The 21,007-nt window shown below is 41.1% G+C and overlaps 1 protein-coding gene across 1 annotated transcript in view; it reads left to right on the forward strand.

Moving 5' to 3' along the window:
• Window positions 1–346: 346 nt before the first annotated feature.
• LOC139764624 (venom carboxylesterase-6-like) overlaps window positions 347–21,007 on the forward strand; it is a 28,094-nt gene continuing 7,433 nt past the window's right edge. The window contains exons 1-8 of the mRNA XM_071691472.1: window positions 347–504; window positions 2,871–3,075; window positions 4,357–4,506; window positions 7,162–7,309; window positions 10,455–10,640; window positions 12,909–13,117; window positions 14,778–14,925; window positions 18,623–18,798. Coding sequence (XP_071547573.1) covers window positions 2,872–3,075; window positions 4,357–4,506; window positions 7,162–7,309; window positions 10,455–10,640; window positions 12,909–13,117; window positions 14,778–14,925; window positions 18,623–18,798 — 1,221 coding nt within the window. The 5' untranslated portion in view covers window positions 347–504; window position 2,871. The remainder of the gene's footprint in view (window positions 505–2,870; window positions 3,076–4,356; window positions 4,507–7,161; window positions 7,310–10,454; window positions 10,641–12,908; window positions 13,118–14,777; window positions 14,926–18,622; window positions 18,799–21,007) is intronic.

Below are 21,007 nucleotides of genomic sequence, written 5' to 3' on the forward strand. Positions count from 1 at the left end.
TTGGTCGCTGGGTAAACTGTAACTCTTCCCAGTGGCCAAGAATAGTTGAATTTCATGCGAATCTTATGATTCATAGATTCAGCGTACTTGGAAAATAATCATCTTGAACAAACTGTTTGGCGTGTACAACGATAAAAATGAAAAACAAAAAAGAAAATACGGACAGATTGAACAGAAAATGTAGTTAAGTTAGTTATTTGGGTGCATGGAACTGTTAGTTACATAATTTAATGTAATCGGGTGAAAAAAAAACAGTGGCTATTGTGAAGACCAGCTTAATAACATTAATTATGTGTTTGTGAGTGTATGTGTGTGTGTGTTGGAGGTAGTAATGGAGGGGGTTTGGGTGGGGTTCCAGTACCGCCCTATGGTTCACCAGGCCTGGCATCGTCAAGCGTTGGGGAGGTCTTGTACAGTGTGAGCACAGCAGCCGACTACGCAACACATCCGGGGAGCAGCAACTCCACCTCCTGACCCCATACTCTCTCACAGCACGAGGCTAAGGTAAGTTAGTGGTTACAACTTTGATGGTGGCATGCCGTGTCCTCTGGTCACACTACAAACATCGGTGCCCTTATCGTAACACTACAAACTACTGTGTCCTTCCACCACAATACAAACAAACTTCCTCTTTCCTCCTCACAGCATACACAAAAGAAACATAAAGGTTAGTTGATAGACAAGGGCGATGATGGTGGGAATGGTCACTCGTTTTTTTCATCGGTATATCATATCACCTCTTGTCACAGATATACAGGGATAGGCTATTACGCTGGATTATAGAATGTTGACTGGCGATTTGAGTTAACATTTCATGAGACGATTTTCTACTTTTATTTTCTATTGTCTGCATTTTTCAGGTATCCAATCTCACCAGCAAATGTTGGTCGTGGAAAGGAAGCTGAAAAATGCCCGTAAATGTATTTTTCTAAGATACTTCAAGGTGTCTGAATAATAATTCCCAGTTCCATTTCTTTCTTCTTTTTTTCTATAAGATCATACATTTCAGTCCATTTTTGTTGAAGTGCCTTGGTAAATCTTCATTTTCTAGATTTTCGGTTTGGTTACCAAGTCATGGGATTTATAAAGGTTCAGATTTCCTTGTTCTGCAAGTGAGCCGGTTCATGTTCTAGTTTTTAGTTTACCTCGTTTTCGCCATAAATGACAAAATTCCTGAAACGGCCTCCTAAAGTGTTCTAGCTTTTTTTTTTTTTTTTTTACCACATTGCCATTTTTTTTATATATATAGGTTCTCAAAATTAAGCTCATAGTTTGCATTCTCTACTAATAAGAGTTTGGAAAATGAACCAATGGGCATGTGTAGAGGAAACTATGTTAGTATGCGCTCAGATGAGAAGTCTTTCTAAAACTAAAAGATGTGTTACAACGCCCCTTTCCTTGCAGCTTTCTGTTCATTTGAGTGTCAGGTTAGGTCTGCTTAAGAGTGAACATTTTTCAACCATAGACGTTCTGCGAGCTCGATTCATAGTTGAGATATTTTCCCGCGTAAACAGCTTCACTTCAACCAAACCAGCAGCAAAATAGGTAAGCACCCCCCCCCCCTCCCCCACTCCAAGTAGTCTTCGATAGGTTGAATGTGCATGAACATGTAGTTTTGCTATTTTGATTGATATGATTCAATACTTTTCTTCACTTACATGACCCTAATGACGAAGAGAGGCATTACTAGGTTTGCCCTCGTTAGGTGTAGCTGGCATGTTGTCGCCTTTTACCACCTTATCAATACCTACAGATCTCTAAAAATGTATCTAATTAGCAATCTAAGTCCGCTGTGATACTGTGGTCCCTTCAGGATCGTGGGCATAGTTTTGAATCCTGACTGCGGCAGTCGATCCAAACTCAACCCAGCTGTTCATCCATTCATTGGTCGATAAAATGGGCACCTGCGTCGAAACACAGGATCATACATGAGGTTACATGGTAAGGTCAGATAACAGATCTCATGGACTATATATTCATTTGCTAAAGGACAATCCTCCATTTCTAATAGATTTAAGTAGAAACAGGAAAGTACAGCAGAAGGGCCTTCTTCGGAGGCAAGTTGTAAGTAGATGTAGGAACGGGAGACTCAAACAGCTAGTGCTACAAGTAGCAGTAATTTTCTCTATCAACCAGACTTACCCATGGCCGACATTGGGTCCCTTGTTGTGCAACGTCCCATGCCTAGCTAGTCTCCACTGCTCGTCTCGACTGATGTGGTGAAAGCGCCTTTCTATGTGGTTATGTTTTTCATATTGATGCTCTACGGGCAGAGAGTTTTACACTCGTGTTGTCACGTCTTCTTAACTGTGTATATATGTACCATGTTTTTATTCCTATGTATGTACACACACACACACACACACACACACACACACACCTTCGTCAGTGCCAAATAAGTTAGTAACTAAGCGCTCGGAAGGGAGTTTGATGCTCATGGGAGAAAGAATACTTCCCACGTATTCCCTGCGTGTCGTAGGCGACTAAAAGGGGAGGGAGCGGGGCGCTGGAAATCCTTCCCTCCCTCTTTCTTTTCTTTTTTTTTTAAGTTTTCCAAAAGAGGGAACAGAGAAGGGGGCCAGGTGAGGACATTCCCTCAAAGGCCCAGTCCTCCGTTCTCAACGCTACCTCGCTAACGCGGGAAATGGCGAATAGTCTGAAAAAAAAAAAAATATATATATATATATATATATATATATATATATATATATATATATATATATATATATATATATATATATATATATATATATATATATATATATATTGATTATTCCAAACCATTATTTAACGAGTCATTAAGTATCTGCATGTTTGTTTTTAACTGCCACGGTCGTTTGTAATCAACCAAACATCTGGCTTGTCCTCAGCATGTTGGTGCGAGCGGAGCGGATAGTCACGGCGGCGACCCTGCTAGTGTTGTCGTGCGCCGCTGCAGACGATGAGGGGGTCGACGTGCAGCTGTCCCAGGGCGTCATTAGAGGTGTCAAAGTATCGCTGCAAAACTCTAGACACTTCTACTCCTTCAAGGGCATACCGTATGGCAAGCCTCCAGTCGGAGACCTGAGGTATAAGGTGAGTAGAACATGGTGGTAAATATCATCGTTTGTTTGTTTGTTTGTATCGAGGACAGCGGTGTATTTAGCGTCAGTGTATATGCCGCAACGCGTCGATGGCTTCCTGTTACAAAACCTTTTTAGATTTTTATTATACTGATTTATTTCAATCTTGCAAGTGATTCTTCGATTTAATCATTCAATAGATGTTTCGTTACTTTTTTTACTCATTTCAGATTTCAAAAAGTACATTATGTATCATTTTCAAACACAATCTTCAAGGGTTTCCAGTGGTGTTTAGTTGTATTGATTATTGCCGTAATTTGAATCTGAACATTGGAATTAATTTCTCTGACCACCCCTTGCGATACATGGGTAGGTATGTTTGAAGGAATAGTAGTTCCGACTATATCATATGGTTGCGAGGCATGGGATATAATAGGGTTGCACGGAGGAGGGTGGATGTGTTGGAAATGAAATGTTTGAGGACAATATGTGGTGTGAGGTGGTTTGATTAAGTAATGAAAGCGTATGAGAAATGTGTAGAAATAAAAAGTGGTTGAGAGAGTAGAAGAGGGTGTGTTGAAATGGTTTGGACATATGGAGAGAATGAGTGAGGAAAGGTTGACAAAAAGGATATATGTGTCAGAGGTGCAGGGAGCAAGAAGAAGCGGAAGACCGAATTGGAGATGGAAGGTTGGAATGAAAAAGATTTTGAGCGATCGGGGCCTGAACATACAGGAGGAGGAGGAGAAGTGTGCAAGGAATAGAGCGAATAGGAACGATGTGGCGTACCTAGGTCGACGTGCTGTCAATAGACTGAACCAGGGCCTTTGAAGCGTCTGGGGTAAACCATGGAAAGTTTTGTGGGGCCTGGATGTGGAAAGGGAGCTGTGGTTTCGGTGCATTGTACATGATTTCTAGAGACTGAATATGAACGAGTATAGCCTTTTTTGTCTGTTTTCCTGGCGCTACCTCGCTGACGGGTGGCGGTGCTGTTTCCTGTAGGGCGGGGTGGCCCCGGAATGGATGAAGGTAAGCAAGCATGAATATGTACATGTGTATATGTGTAGATGTCTGTGCATCTGTATGCATATGTTGATATGTATATGTATGTATATGTGCGTGCATGTGTTATGTGTGAATATGAGTGGATGGGTCTTCGTCTGTTTCCTGACGCGACCTAACTGACGCAGGAAACGGCTTTCAAGTATAATAAGAAAATACTATATATATATATATATATATATATATATATATATATATATATATATTTATCATTTCATAAATTTGTTGACAGGATCCTGTGGAAGCCGAAGGTTGGACGGGCGTGAGGGAAAGCAGTACACCTCCAGAATGTCCTCAGCAGTCTCTAGGTCACTTTTACGGGAACAAGACCGAATCATTGGGAAACGAAGACTGTCTGTACCTAAACGTCTATACTCCAGACGTTAGTTATGAGAGTTAAGAGCGTCATGTAGGGAGAATAGAGAGTTGAACCCCATAACCATGTCTATATATGATTCTAATGTACTAAGTAGTATACAGTTCACTCAAGTTTTACGGCTCCTGAGAGATAGTGAAATTCACACTGATATGAACAAGATTTCTTTAATGTTAACTATAGGGTGGAGAGAGTGATGGGTAAGTAGATGTACTATGAAGCGAAAGTGCTTACAAGTATAACTTACCATTATAGATGAGGGAGACTAGTAGTATTCGCCCGTTGGTGCCTTAGTTGTTTGCCTCTGAACACATCTGTATGTGTTGTGCATGTGAGTTGATCATTCATTCTTAAACTGATTTACGATAGGACGAGATTACCTTTTTTTTTTTTTGGTCGCCTGTTGCATAGATCCGTTACGCGCTATGGTGTAATCGGGGTCACTTTTGTGGTTTTTCTTTGTCCCTTTTTTTTTTCTGTCACACCGACTTCTTTTTCTCAGGTGGAGGGGGTCAATCTTGAACAATAAGCTGTGAGTGGACCTTCACATAACTTCGATACACTGTGGAAAGCCTCCAGGTCCATAAAGTATAAGATCTTTACGAGACGTGCCATTTGGTGGTCTTTCTTCAATATACCTGAGATGTCTTCTGCGAACTGCAGGTTATTTGGCACCATTGTCGCCAAGTCTTATTGAGAGTTCTCAGACTGCCGTTTTTGGATGCTTCCAAATCATATTATAAGTGGTATTTCCACTGCATAATCTTGCTCCTGTCTACACCGCATTCCATTTTATCATTCATTGTACCGGATTGCGTAAGCTGAGTTGGGTCATTCTGGATTCTATTGTTTCATTCGCTCTGCTGTTGATCAGCAATTGTTTTTTTGCAGGTTAACTGGGCAGACATTGGTAGGTCACTTGAATGATTTGTCAATAGTGTTGGCCCAGTAAATGAATTCTGAGACATTTTGTTATCTTTTTCCGGTTTGACTTGACCTCAGAAGCCGATACGCATTGTTTTTGATTAGTTAATGAAGCCTTTAATTCATTGGTGTACATTACCATTATATCCCTGGGGATAGGGGAGAAAGAATACTTTTCACGTATTCCCTGCGTGTCGTAGAAGGCGGCTAAAAGGGAGGGGGGGGGGGGGGGCCTGGAAATCCTCCCCTCTTGTTTTTTTTAATTTTCCAAAAGAAGGAACAGAGATGGGAGCCAAGTGAGGATATTCCCTCAAAGGCTCAGTCTTCTGTTCTTAACGCTACCTCGCTAACGCGGGAAATGGCGAATAGTATAAAAAAAAACCAAACATTACCATTATGCCATTATTTCAACAAATTGATAGAGCAGTCTAATGATGTAGTGCGCTTTCAAAAGTCTTTTTTTTTATATATATATAAAGTCTGGACAAGTGGTAAGTGATGTCACAGAATTCACTTCGGTCATACATTATGGTCCAGTTTAACCCTTCACCGTTTTCTGTTTGTTAGTAAGGCGTGACTTACTCGGGATGAAGCTGTGTTGATTCTGTATTGTCGGTTCATTATCAACTACGTGGTCTAGCAACAATTTCTCGATCATTAACTCCTTGATCTTCTAAACTACCTGGGATGGCAGTGACATTATCCTCTTTCTTTTTTTGTCTCATTCCTTGTACATAAGTGTAACGTTTGTCCAGTCTTGGGGTCCAGGTATAGTAGTTTCCCTTCTGTGAGAGACTTATAGAAACATATTGTGCGTTGTTTTTATTTTGTACATTTTCTGCTTCAGTAGCCAGCAAGAAGATGGGTGAACATTGGCAACGTTGTATGAGGGTTTAGTCATCGTGCTTCTGGCCACTTTCTCGGTGTGTCTACGGACAGGACCGCCATTTTAGAACGCACAGGAAGGAATCATTTTTATGTAGACTCACTCTGACTTCGACCGACTCTTGTTGCTGGTATTGGTAAACAACATGCTATTGGAAGGGAAATTCTAGAAATATGCTCTTGGCAGGGACGTTCCTTCAGTAATATGCTGTTGGCAGGGACGTTCCTTCAGTAATATGCTGTTGGCAGGGACGTTCCTTCAGTAATATGCTGTTGACAGGAACGTTCCTTCAGTAATATGCTGGTGGCAGGAACGTTCCTTCAGTAATATGCTGGTGGCAGGAACGTTCCTTCAGTAATATGCTGGTGGCAGGAACGTTCCTTCAGTAATATGCTGTTGGCAGAGTTCTTTTAGTAGATTGAAGGAAGGGAGCGCGAGTAGCAGGGAAGCTGACACGGCTTTAGTTAAGACAGTGGTGATGGTTTTCTTGTCTTTTCTTCTGCTCATTTTGTTGAATGGGGTTAGTAGTAATAACTAGGCGTGTAAAAAGTTTGAAACCAGCCAGCACTTAAATCACATTTCCACCCAGGTTTGATTTAGATGTTATTGCTTTCAATTTGGAGTTTGACTTCACACACAGGACTTCGCTTTTGAATGAATTGATGGACCTACATAGCGAAGTATGTATCAGTATTCAAGTGTATATCATCTATGACAGTCATATGCTCTACAAAATATGTTTTGTTGATACCGTTAACCAATCACATGTATATAGTTTCAAAAAAGAAAAGCTAGGCTACTCCTTTAATTTTCCGCGTCAAAACTTACTAACTTTCTTTTCGTTTTTCCAGCCGCATGCATCAGATCTGCCTGTGATGGTGTACATCCACGGAGGCGGGTTCATCATGGGTAACCCCGACACTTTCGGCGGATCGCCCAATCGCCTCCTCACCAAGAACATAGTCCTCGTCTCCATCCAGTACCGTCTGGGCGTATTAGGTCAGTACATGTGCTCACTTCCGTCTAAGTACCAGTAGACTGTACACCTTGAACCAATGGCAGACCAAGCTGCAATCTTTGGAGGAATGATGTCGGTGCCAGCGATACCCATGGGGTTATCGTACTTTGTAAAGGTTATTGCGGTGCATACGATACCCATGGGGTTATCGTACTGTAAGAGTTATGTCGGTGCATACGATACCCATGGTGTTATCGTACTGTAAGGATTATGTCGGTGCATACGATAACCATGGAGTTGTCATTGATTTCATAGCATAACCTTTGGATAAGTCTCTCATATATATATATATATATATATATATATATATATATATATATATATATATATATTATATATATATTTTTTTTTGTATTATACTTTGTCGCTGTCTCCCGCGTTTGCGAGGTAGCGCAAGGAAACAGACGAAAGAAATGGCCCAACCCCCCCCCATACACATGTATATACATACGTCCACACACGCAAATATACATACCTACACAGCTTTCCATGGTTCACCCCAGACGCTTCACATGCCCTGCTTCAATCCACTGACAGCACGTCAACCCTGGTATACCACATCGCTCCAATTCACTCTATTCCTTGCCCTCCTTTCACCCTCCTGCATGTTCAGGCCCCGATCACACAAAATCTTTTTCACTCCATCTTTCCACCTCCAATTTGGTCTCCCTCTTCTCCTTGTTCCCTCCACCTCCGACACATATATCCTCTTGGTCAATCTTTCCTCACTCATCCTCTCCATGTGCCCAAACCACTTCAAAACACCCTCTTCTGCTCTCTCAACCACGCTCTTTTTATTTCCACACATCTCTCTTACCCTTACGTTACTCACTCGATCAAACCACCTCACACCACACATTGTCCTCAAACATCTCATTTCCAGCACATCCATCCTCCTCCGCACAACTCTATCCATAGCCCACGCCTCGCAACCATACAACATTGTTGGAAACACTATTCCTTCAAACATACCCATTTTTGCTTTCCGAGATAATGTTCTCGACTTCCACACATTCTTCAAGGCCCCCAGAATTTTCGCCCCCTCCCCCACCCTATGATCCACTTCCGCTTCCATGGTTCCATCCGCTGCCAGATCCACTCCCAGATATCTAAAACACTTCACTTCCTCCAGTTTTTCTCCATTCAAACTCACCTCCCAATTGAATTGACCCTCAACCCTACTGTACCTAATAACCTTGCTCTTATTCACCTTTACTCTTAACTTTCTTCTTTCACACACTTTACCAAACTCAGTCACCAGCTTCTGCAGTTTCTCACATGAATCAGCCACCAGCGCTGTATCATCAGCGAACAACAACTGACTCACTTCCCAAGCTCTCTCATCCCCAACAGACTTCATACTTGCCCCTCTTTCCAAAACTCTTGCATTCACCTCCCTAACAACCCCATCCATAAACAAATTAAACAACCATGGAGACATCACACACCCCTGCCGCAAACCTACATTCACTGAGAACCAATCACTTTCCTCTCTTCCTACACGTACACATGCCTTACATCCTCGATAAAAACTTTTCACTGCTTCTAACAACTTGCCTCCCACACCATATATTCTTAATACCTTCCACAGAGCATCTCTATCAACTCTATCATATGCCTTCTCCAGATCCATAAATGCTACATACAAATCCATTTGCTTTTCTAAGTATTTCTCACATATATTTCTCACATATATATATATATATATATATATATATATATATATATATATATATATATATATATATATATATATATATATATATATATTCTCACGCCTGATGTAGAGGGCCAGAACAGATTTTTCTCTGGACCTTCAGACCGTGGTTTATGCCTCGTCTCATTAACATATTAAGATATGGGTACATCCCACTTGTTCCAGTCTCATTGCCAGTTCGTCTGTATCTCCCGTAGTGCTTGTGTCCAATGGAAACCAAACTCATTTCATTTTGGAAGTGTTCGTTATATCCGTGTCTCACTGCCAGGCTTACGACGAGAATTCTTTTTTTTTTTAATGTCCGAACGTCCCATCACCACAGTCGTATCACACACACACACACACACACACACACACACACACACCATTCTCCTATTTCTCACCACCTTGTTACATTATCTCGTGAACACGCCTCTCTCTCTCTCTCTCTCTCTCTCTCTCTCTCTCTCTCTCTCTCTCTCTCTCTCTCCCTCAGTTCTGGTTCTACCTTGCTACCACGTTTGTATCTTCACACATTTCTCTCCCCCCTCCCCCTTCAGCAGTGCCACGACCTGCCCTGGGTACGATAACATCCATTGTTATATTATTATTATTATTATCATTATTATTATTATTATTATTATTATCATTATTATTATTATTATTATTATTATTATTATTATTATTTTTATTATTATTATTATTATTATCATTATTATTATCATTTTTATTATTGCTATTATTATTACTAATATTATTATTATTATCATCACTATTATTGTTATTATCATTATTATTATCATTATCATTAATATTATCATTATCATTATTATTGTTATTATCATTAAAGTTTATTGGACAGAAACTGATACAGTGTTAGATCATTTACCTAGTACAACATTATAAGCCTAGTCAGAAGACTATCACAACCACCCAGTATGGGTGATAATTGTAAAAGTGGTCACAGGAATACGCAATGTGCAAGACAAAGATACATCAGCATTTGAGAAACAGAATATACAATACAAAGACTTCACACAATATTAAGGAACCTAGGGTAATTGTTAAAGTGGTCATAATAATACAGAAGGTACAAGACAAAGATACATCAGCATTTGAGGCACAGAATGTACAAAACAAGGACTTCACACAATATTAAGGAACCTAGGGTAATTGTTAAAGTGGTTATAATAATACAGAAGGTACTAGACAAAGATACATCAGCATTTGAGACACAGAATGTACAAAACAAGGACTTCACACAATATTAAGGAACCTAGGGTAATTGTTAAAGTGGTTATAATAATACAGAAGGTACTAGACAAAGATACATCAGCATTTGAGACACAGAATGTACAAAACAAGGACTTCACACAATATCAAAGAACCTAGACAGACAGAATCGTAACGGTAGCCACTCTACTTCGCAGGGTTCCTCTCCACGGGCGATGATGTGATTCCAGGCAACTTCGGCCTCAAGGACCAGACGCTGGCCCTCCAGTGGGTCCACAAGAACATCCATACCCTGGGTGGCGACCCAGAGAAGGTCACCATATTCGGAGAGAGTGCAGGGGCGTCCTCAGTTCACATGCATATCCTCTCGCCAATGTCCGCAGGTGGGTGGCAGTGTAAATAGGGCGCTTCACTTACGAGGGGTTCACGACCTCAAATAGGGTTTGATAAGTTTTTGTCTTATAGTTAATGACCCTTCGTAGGAATAAGTATTGAAAGGAAAATGGTTGTTAAGGGTCAGTAGCTGTCTCCCCAACAAGGGTAAAGTCAATTGTTTGATTGGGTTGGTGAGTCGTGAGTTACCAAGTGAGAGAGAGAGAGAGAGAGAGAGAGAGAGAGAGAGAGAGAGAGAGAGAGAGAGAGAGAGAGGTTGAACCTTGAGAACGTTCACTTGCAAATGCTTCAGAAAAAATGGCCATTGGTATATCTGCTTTTTCAGTACATATTCTCGGTGAGATGCATCAGGCGAGTGTCTTATGGTGCAGCATTGTGTATCACGGAGTGAAATAGTTTAGTATATCTACACTTGTATACAATACGTTTTATGTCCACATCTTTGTTTCTTTCCATTTCTTTAATGTAAAGAAAAAAAAAAAAAAAAAAAAAATATATATATATATATATATATATATATATATATATATATATATATATATATATATATATATATATATGTATGAGAGAGCTTGGGAAGTGAGTCAGTTGTTGTTCGCTGATGATACAGCGCTGGTGGCTGATTCATGTGAGAAACTGCAGAAGCTGGTGACTGAGTTTGGTAAAGTGTGTAAAAGAAGATAGTTAAGAGTAAAAGTGAATGGGAGCAAGGTTATTAGGTACAGTAGGGTTGAGGGTCAAGTCAATTGGGAGGTAAGTTTGAATGGAGAAAAACTGGAGGAAGTAAAGTGTTTTAGATATCTGGGAGTGGATCTGGCAGCGGATGGAACCATGGAAGCGGAAGTGAATCATAGGGTGGGGGAGGGGGCGAAAATTCAGGGAGCCTTGAAGAATGTTTGGAAGTCGAGAACATTATCTCGGAAAGCAAAAATGGGCATGTTTGAAGGAATAGTGGTTCCAACAATGTTGTATGGCTGCGAGGCGTGGGCTACGGATAGAGTTGTGCGCAGGAGGTTGGATGTGCTGGAAATGGGATGTTTGAGGACAATATATGGTGTGAGGTGGTTTGATCAAGTAAGTAATGTAAGGGTAAGAGAGATGAGTGGAAATAAAAAGAGTGTGGTTGAGAGAGCAAAAGAGGGTGTTTTGAAATGGTTTGGTCACATGGAGAGAATGAGTGAGGAAAGATTGACCATGAGGATATATGTGTCAGAGGTGGAGGGAACGAGGAGAAGTGGGAGACCAAATTGGAGGTAGAAAGATGGAGTGAAAAAGATTTTGAGTGATCGGTGCCTGAACATGCAGGAGGGTGAAAGGCGTGCAAGGAATAGAGTGAATTGGAATGATGTGGTATACCGAGGTCGACATGCTGTCAATGGATTGAACCGGAGCGTGTGAAGCGTCTGGGGTGGGCCGTGGGGGGTTCTGTGGGGCCTGGATGTGGAGGGGGAACTGTGGTTTCGGTGCATTATTGCATGACAGCTGGAGACTGAGTGTGAGCGAATGGGGCCTTTGTTGTCTTTTCCTAGCGCTGTCTCGCGCACATGAGGGGAGGGGGGGATGTTATTCCATGTGTGGCGGTGTGGCGATGGGAATAAATGGAGGCAGACAGTGTGAATTGTGTACATGTGTATATATGTATATGTCTGTGTGTGTATATATATGTGTACATTGAGATGTATAGGTATATATATTTGCGTGTGTGGACGTGTATGTATATACATGTGTATGTGGGTGGGTTGAGCCATTTTTTCGTCTGTTTCCTTGCGCTACCTCGCTAACGCGGGAGACAGCGACAAAGCAAATAATAATAAAAAAGATATATATATATATATATATATATATATATATATATATATATATATATATATATATATATATATATATATATATATATATATAGGGGATATATAGGGATAGGGGAGAAAGAATACTTCTCACGTATTCCCTGCGTGTCGTAGAAGGTGACTAAAAGGGAAGGGAGCGGGGGGCTGGAAATCCTCCCCTCTCATTTTTTTTTAATTTTCCAAAAGAGGGAACAGAGAAGGGGAGGATATTTCCTCAAGGGCCCAGTCCTCTGTTCTTAACGCTACCTCGCTAATGCGGGAAATGGCGAATAGTACGAAAGAAAAGATATATATATATATATATATATATATATATATATATATATATATATATATATATATATATATATATATATATATATATATATATATATATATATATATATATATATTCTTATATCTTCCTGTTAGGGTTGTTCAAGCGGGCCATTATGCAGTCCGGCAGTGCTTTGTGTCCGTGGACGTTACGAAACGACCATAGACGCATGGCAGCCAAGTTGGGCCAAAGATTCAACTGTGCAGGCGTGAGCTCCGAGACTGTGCAGGACAGCTTAGAACTGCTGAACTGTCTCAAGGGGTTGCCAGCCAACGAACTAGTGAAAATCAATTCAGAAATGGCTGTAAGTGGCTCAGTTCTTCTAGCTGATTTATCATTTTTCTCCCTCTCGCTTCGTTAAATAGTTCTGAGTGTCCACTACCCGGTTTACATAATACACTTACCGCCTCAGGTAAATAGTCTCTTTGCACTGTTAATCCTATCAATCTTCCTTTTCTTCACGATTGCATTCAACTTTCTCCCCTCTCAAACTAAGACACCAACTTGAGCCGATTCTCACTCGAATCTGCCGCCAGCGCCGTCTCATCAGCAAACAACAACTGATTTGCCTCCCAAAAGACTTCATACTTGCTCCTCTCTCCAAGACCCTTGCATATACCTCCAACATTGACAATCATATTGACATCACACACACCCTGCCGCAGACCCATCTTCACCTGGAACCATTATTCACTCTCCTCTCTACCAACTCGCACACACGCACAACCCTCTTGATAAGAGCTCCTCTGCTTCTAATACCAATCCGCACACATTTATCCGTAACACCTTCTTAAAAGTATCTATGTCAACCCTTTCATACTTTCACCATATCCATAAATGCCAAATCCTTTTGTTTCTCTATGAATTAATCATTCATTGTTCTTCATACCAAACACCTGATCCACTCATAAACTACCACTCCTGAAGACATTATTTTTCACTCTCCATTTTGATCCTCTATGCATGCTACAAGCCTCCCAATCTCATTCCCGTATAACTTACCAGGTACACTCAACAAACTTATAACTGTAAGTAGAACGCTCACCTTTCGCCCCCTTTCCTTTATACAGTGGCTCTATACATGCATTCCGCTAATCGTCAGGCACTTCACCATGAGCCATACATACAATGAAAATCCTGACTAACCAGTCAAACAACAGTCACCCCCTTTCTTAAGAAATTAAACAGTAATGCCATACACTCCAACCGCCTTGCCACATTTCATCTTATGCAGGGGTTTCATCACCTCTCTTCACTGAACCACTTTCCATAACTCTCACCTCGCATACCTCCTCGGTCCAGACACCCTACATCTGCCTCCATGTCGTCAAATACATTCAACAATCTTTCAAAGCACTCACTCCATCACCTCGCTTCATCACTAAATGTTATCATTTACCCCTTCCGACGATGTTCTCATTTGTTCTCTTTATCGTCTCACATAATTAATGCTGGTACTCGCTCTTTCAAGTTCTCATTCCCCTTCTTTTTCAACCCCTACAACCGTCATGCAGTATTTTGATTTTTTGGTTTGATGTAGGACGATAAGACGAGAGTAGTTTGTGAATATTTCCTCATCTGTATACTTGAAATACTCCTCTGCCAAGGGTCTCTTACACAGATTCCTGCAGTTTATTTTCCGCTAGAAAACATATTCATATCGAGGCCTCTCTCTGTGTCCCATCTTCATTACATTCACTCGTGTGTGTGTGTGTGTGTGTTTTCTTCTTCATATTAGGCAGATATCATATGCACAAGATCATTTTTATCTTTTAATTATGATTTATTAATTTTTCGATCCATAAGTCATTGCAGTTTTTCTCTTTACAGTACATTCATGTGGTACAAGTTGCCTTTAGTAACAGCCCCTGTGTGATATTTTAAATCCATCAGTGTTACCAACTGTATTCTAAGGCTGTCGGTGGTATGTTAACATTTCCATATTTTTTTTTTTTTTTTTTTAGGAGTGGTATTACCTGCCCTTCGCAATGGTTCCTCGAGTAGACGGAGAATTCCTTCCCGACCACCCAGCAGCGATACTGAGAGACGGCGTATACAACAAAGTCGACATCATATCTGGGACTAACCTCCACGAAGGAGCACACATTTATAGTAAGTGGCGCCGAGGAGAGAGAAAATGGGAATTTGAATTGTCTTTCCAAAAACCCAATTCTGCTCCCTTTCGTTGCTTGGCCAGATATGTAACGAGGTTATCTGATTCTTGCGAGATACATGAGAGTAATTCACTAATGCTAAGCCCTACATACAATACTCACACGAACAGACCCAAAATAAACCAAGAGCCGATCATGCTCTTGGAACGGATTATCTTATATCACCATTGAAAATGTTCACAACTTCACATGGTAAATGTTATAAGAAAGAATATATCTTTGAAATGTGATATTGTTCGTTGCCTTTCATAGCAGTAGTTGTACCAGCTTCATTTTTTTATATATATATAAACTTTTAAAACTATGTTTTTGTGTCTCCATAAAACAGAACATCCGTGACATTTTGATACTCCCGTTGATTTAGATGTGATCTGTGGTGTTAAGATTTAGCACCACACGAAAGTCATGCTGTAATAATACCTTGCCTTCAACTTGTTAATGGTATATTGATTCCAGTGGTTCGGCCACAGGGAAAGACTTGGCGTACCGTTACCTAACCTAGTCGATACAGGATAACCTGACATTAGTTTTATGCGGCATCAGTCTGTATTGAGGATTAAAAACGCGGATGGAGATTATGTTTTTCTCCTTAATCTAACCTAGCTTTTCAACTGACACAATTTTGAAAGTGTCTTAATCTGGCATATGGTTACTTCTTACTAACATGTGTTGATTTAAGCTGTAGATAGATATTGCTTCGACCGTTCTACATGGCATCAGTCCTGTAAAAAGGATGAAAAAAACGGGGATGGGGATATTTCTTTCCCCTCTAACCTAACCTAGTTTTTAAAATGAAGGAAAAGAATGCAAATCCCAATCGCGCTTTTCGGAACCATAACTGATTTAGTTTATTTGAGAAGTGTCTTTAAGAAAAAAAAAAAGTCAGATTAAAAAAGATTCTGTAAGAATGTTTCAGTCCAGTACCATAAAAGATATCTGTAAAATTCAGCGGACGAAAGTACCATCTGGGCAATGTTGGTGTGTGTGGGGACTGAAGTATTTTGAGTACCTGAAGAATGTGTTCAGAAAAATTTTTTTTAAGTGATGTTTCCAACTTGACAACGATACCTCGTTACCTCTGCAACAGGGTGCGCTAAAATTCTGAAAAATAGGATTCCCCTACACAGATAAAAAAAAAAAAAGGGGGGGGGGGATGGCATACTTTCAATGTCTTATCTGGTCACGTAAAAAATTCTGGTTAAACTGACTTTTTTACCTCTCATTTTTTAATGGCTACGATGCGCGCGCACCGCCCATAAATAACCGTATGCGAACCTTTGCCCGGTCAGGCAGACTTAGGGGCAGAAATGACGCGCAAGTTATGAACTAACCTTTTAACATCTGATGTTATATATAGTCATCTGGCCACGAATCTAAATGGCGAGTCCACGGGGAAAATGAAAAATAAGTTCCCAAATGCACTTTCGTGCAATAATCACATCATCAGGGGATATACAAGAGAGAAATATAACAGTCAGTTGATATACAACGAAGAGTCGTAGCTAGGACGCCATTTGATAAATATGTGATTGTCCAAGACAGACAACGAGCGTATGATAAACTTATGTGGACAAGGTGAATTGTTTACAAATTTCATCAATAACAAAGTTATCCAATTTGTATAGACCTTCACTAATATCAAGGTTATAATTCTTTGTGTATCAAATGATAGAAGATTCAATGATATTTCTCGTGGTACTGGAGTTAGAGTTAATAACTGAGATGGCATTACTCCAGGCCCCACAAAACTTTCCATGGTTTACCCCAGACGCTTCACATGCCCTGGTTCAATCCATTGACAGCACGTTGACCCCGGTATACCGCATCGTTCCAATTCACTCTATCCCTTGCACGCCTTTCACCCTCCTGTATGTTTAGGTCCCGATCACTCAAAATAATTTTCACTCCATCCTTCCACCTACAATTTGGTCTCTCACTTTTCCTCGTTCCCTCCACCTCTGACACATATATCCTCTTGGTCAATCTTTCCTCACCCATTCTCTCCGTGTGACCAAACCATTTCAATGCACCCTCTTCTGCTCTCTCAACCACACTCTTTCTATTACCACACATCTCTCTTACCCTTTCATTGCTTACTCGATCAAACTACCTCACACCACATATTGTCCTCAAATATCTCATTTCCAGCACATCCACCCTCCTCCGCACAACCCTATCTATAGCCCACGCCTCGCAACCATATAACATTGCTGGAACCACTATTCCTTCAAACATACCCATTTTTGCTCTCCGAGATAACGTTCTCGCCTTCCACATTCTTCAACACTCCCAGAACCTGCGCCCCCTTCCCCACCCTGTGACTCCCTTCCGCTTCCATGGTTCCATCCGCTGCTAAATCCACTCCTAGATATCTAAAACACTTCACTTCCTCCAGTTTTTCTCCATTCAAACTTACCTCCCGATTGACTTGTCCCTCAACCCTACTGAACCTAATAACCTTGCTCTTATTCACATTTACTCTAAGCTTTCTCCTTTCACACACTTTACCAAACTTTGTCACCAGCTTCTGCAGTTCCTCACCCGAATCAGCCACCAGTGCTGTATCATCGGCGAACACCAACTGACTCACTTCCCAAACCCTCTCATCCACAACAGACTGCATTCTTGCCCCTCTCTTCAAAACTCTTGCATTCACCTCCCTAACAACCCCATCCATAAACAAATTAAACAACTATCGAGACATCACGTACGCCTGCCGCAAACCGACATTCATTGAGAACCAATCACTTTCCTCTCATCCGACACGTACACACATGCCTTACATCCTCGATAAAAACTTTTCACTGCTTCTAACAACTTACCTCCCACACCATATACTCTTAACACCTTCCACAGAGCAACTCTATCATATACTTTCCCCAGATCCATAAATGCTACATACAAATCCATTTGTTTTTCTAAGTATTTCTCACATACATCCTTCAAAGCAAACACCTGATCCACACATCCTCTACCACTTCTGAAACCACACTGCTCTTCCCCAATCTGATGCTCTGTACATTCCTTGACCTCGCAATCAATACCCTCCCATATGATTTCCTAGGAATACTCAACAAACTTATACATCTGTAATTTGAACACTCACCTTTATCCCATTTGCATTTGTACAGTGGCACTATGCATGCATTCCGCCAATCCTCAGGCACTTCACCATGTGCTATACACTCAGTGAATATCCTCACCAACCAGTCAACAACACAGTCACTCCCTTTTTTAATAAATTCCACTGCAATACCATCCAAACCCGCTACCTTGCCGGCTTTCATCTTCCGCAAAGCTTTTTCTACCTTTTCTCTGTTTACCAATCCATTCTCCCTTACCGTCTTACTTCGCGCACCACCTCCACCAAAACACCCTATATCTGCCACTCTATTATCAAACACATTCAACAAACCTTCAATATACTCACTCCATCTCCTCACCTCACCACTACTTGTTATTACCTCCCCATTAGCCCCCTTCACCGATGTTCCCATTTGTTCTCTTGTCTCACGCACTTTATTAATCTCCTCCCAAAACATCTTTTTATTTTCCCTAAAATTTAACGATACTCTGCTGGCACAGCAGACGTGTCTTTCGTCTCGTATCATCTCTGAACCTCTCTCTTCTCTCAGCCTTCTTTCAGGATGAAATAGCGAAGGCTCTGAAGGAAAGGTTCTCCGATGTCGGTCCTCTTCTCTTAAACACAGACCTGGAGCAATTTCCCGAGTACTTGTCTCGACGGATTCTCCACAAGTACCTGGGTAGGAACCTAACCCTGACGGAGGATAACAAAGAGAAGATGATCCAAGTAAGCAAAGGTTATGCTTTATATATTCTCACCTGAAGGATATAACTTTGTCTGGAGGGACTTGCCCTTTGCTACAAGGATGTCCATTATTGGACAGGAAGGTATTATTAAAAAAAAAAAATAGTGGTGAAAAGTTTCTGCTTATTCGAAGACACCTAATGTGGTCGCATGAAACATTCATTAGAACACGAGTCTAAGAAACAAGAGGGGTAATGGGATATTGCTAGTTGAAAAGGAAGAGAGAGAAACACACTGAGGAAGTGTGGAGAGGTTAGCCCAGGGTCGAGCGCATAAGCTCGAATCCTGGTTGCGGCAGTCGATCCACAAGTCAGCCCAGTTGCTCATTCATCCGTAGGAGATGGTCGATAAAATGAGAGGACAAGAGCAAGGGAAGGAGTAGCACTACTCCTGAAACAGGAGTGGTGGGAGTATGTGATAGAGTGTAAGAAAGTAAATTCTAGATTGATATGGGTAAAACTGAAAGTGGCTGGAGAGAGATGGGTGATTATTGGTGCATATGCACCTGGGCATGAGAGGAATGATCATGAGAGGCAAGTATTTTGGGAAAAGCTGAGTGACTGTGTTAGTAGTTTTGATGCACGAGACCGGGTTATGGTGATGGGTGATTTGAATGCAAAGGTGAGTAATGTGGCTTTTGAGGGAATAATTAGTGTACATGGGGTGTTCAGTGTTGTAAATGGAAATGGTGAGGAGCGTGTAGATTTTTGTGCTGAAAAAGGACTGGTGATTGGGAATACCTGGTTTAAAAAGAGAGATATACATAAGTATATGTATGTAAGTAGGAGAGATGGCCAGAGAGCGTTATTGGATTATGTGTTAATTGATAGGTGCGCGAAAGAGAGACTTTTGGATGTTATGTGCTGAGAGGTGCAACTGGAGGGATGTCTGATCATTATCTTGTGGAGGCGAAGGTGAAGATTTGTAGAGGTTTTCAGAAAAGAAGAGAGAGTGTTGGGGTGAAGAGAGTGGTGAGAGTAAGTGAGCTTGGGAAGGAGACTTGTGTGAGGAAGTACCAGGGGAGACTGAGCACAGAATGGGAAAAGGTGAGAACAAAGGGCATAAGGGGAGTGGGGGAGGAATGGGATGTATTCAGGGAAGCAGTGATGGCTTGCGCAAAAGATGCTTGTTGCATGAGAAGCGTGGGAGGTGGGCAGATTAGAAAGGGTAGTGAGTGGTGGGATGAAGAAGTAAGATTGTTAGTGAAAGATAAGAGAGAAGCATTTGGACGATTTTTGCAGGGAAATAATGCAAATGAGTGGGAGATGTATAAAAGAAAGAGGCAGGAGGTCAAGAGAAAGGTGCAAGAGGTGAAAAAGATGGCAAATTAGAGTTGGGGTGAGAGAGTATCATTACATTTTAGGGAGAATAAAAAGATGTTTTGGAAGGAGGTAAATAAAGTGCGTAAGACAAGGAGAATCAATGGGAACTTCAGTGAAGGGGCTAATGGGGAGGTGATAACAAGTAGTGGTGATATGAGAAGATGGAGTGAGTATTTTGAAGGTTTGTTGAATGTGTTTGATGATAGAGTGGCAGATATAGGGTGTTTTGGTCGAGGTGGTGTGCAAAGTGAGAGGGTTAGGTAGAATGATTTGGTAAACAGAGAAGAGGTAGTAAAAGCTTTGCGGAAGATGAAAGCCGGCAAGGCAGCGGGTTTTGATGGTATTGCAGTGGAATTTATTAAAAAAGGGTGTGACTCTATTGTTGACTGGTTGGTAAGGTTATTTAAAGGATGTATGACTCATGGTGAGGTGTCTGAGGATTGGCAGAATGCTTGCATAGTCCCATTGTACAAAGGCAAAGGGGATAAAAGTGAGAGGTAAGTTGCTAGAAGAAGTGAAAAGTTTTTACCAAGGATGTAAGGCATGTGTACGAGTAGGAAGAGAAGAGGGTGATTGGTTCACAGTGAATTTCGTTTTGCGGCAGGGGTGTGTGATGGCCCCATGGTTGTTTAATTTGTTTATGGATGGGATGGTTAGGGGTAAATGCAAGAGTTATGGAGGGAGGAGCGAGTATGCAGTCTGTTCAGGATGAGAGTCAGTTGTTGTACGCCGATGATACAGCTCTAGTGGCTGATTCGAGTGAGAAATAGCAGAAGTTTGTGACTCAGTTTGGAAAAGTGTGTGAAAGGAGAAAGTCGAGAGTAAATGTCAAAAGGAGCAAGGTTATTAGGTTAAGTAGGGTTGAGGGA

This window comes from Panulirus ornatus, chromosome 50 (genome assembly GCF_036320965.1).
Source record: "Panulirus ornatus isolate Po-2019 chromosome 50, ASM3632096v1, whole genome shotgun sequence".
NCBI classification, from domain to species: Eukaryota; Metazoa; Arthropoda; class Malacostraca; order Decapoda; family Palinuridae; genus Panulirus; species Panulirus ornatus.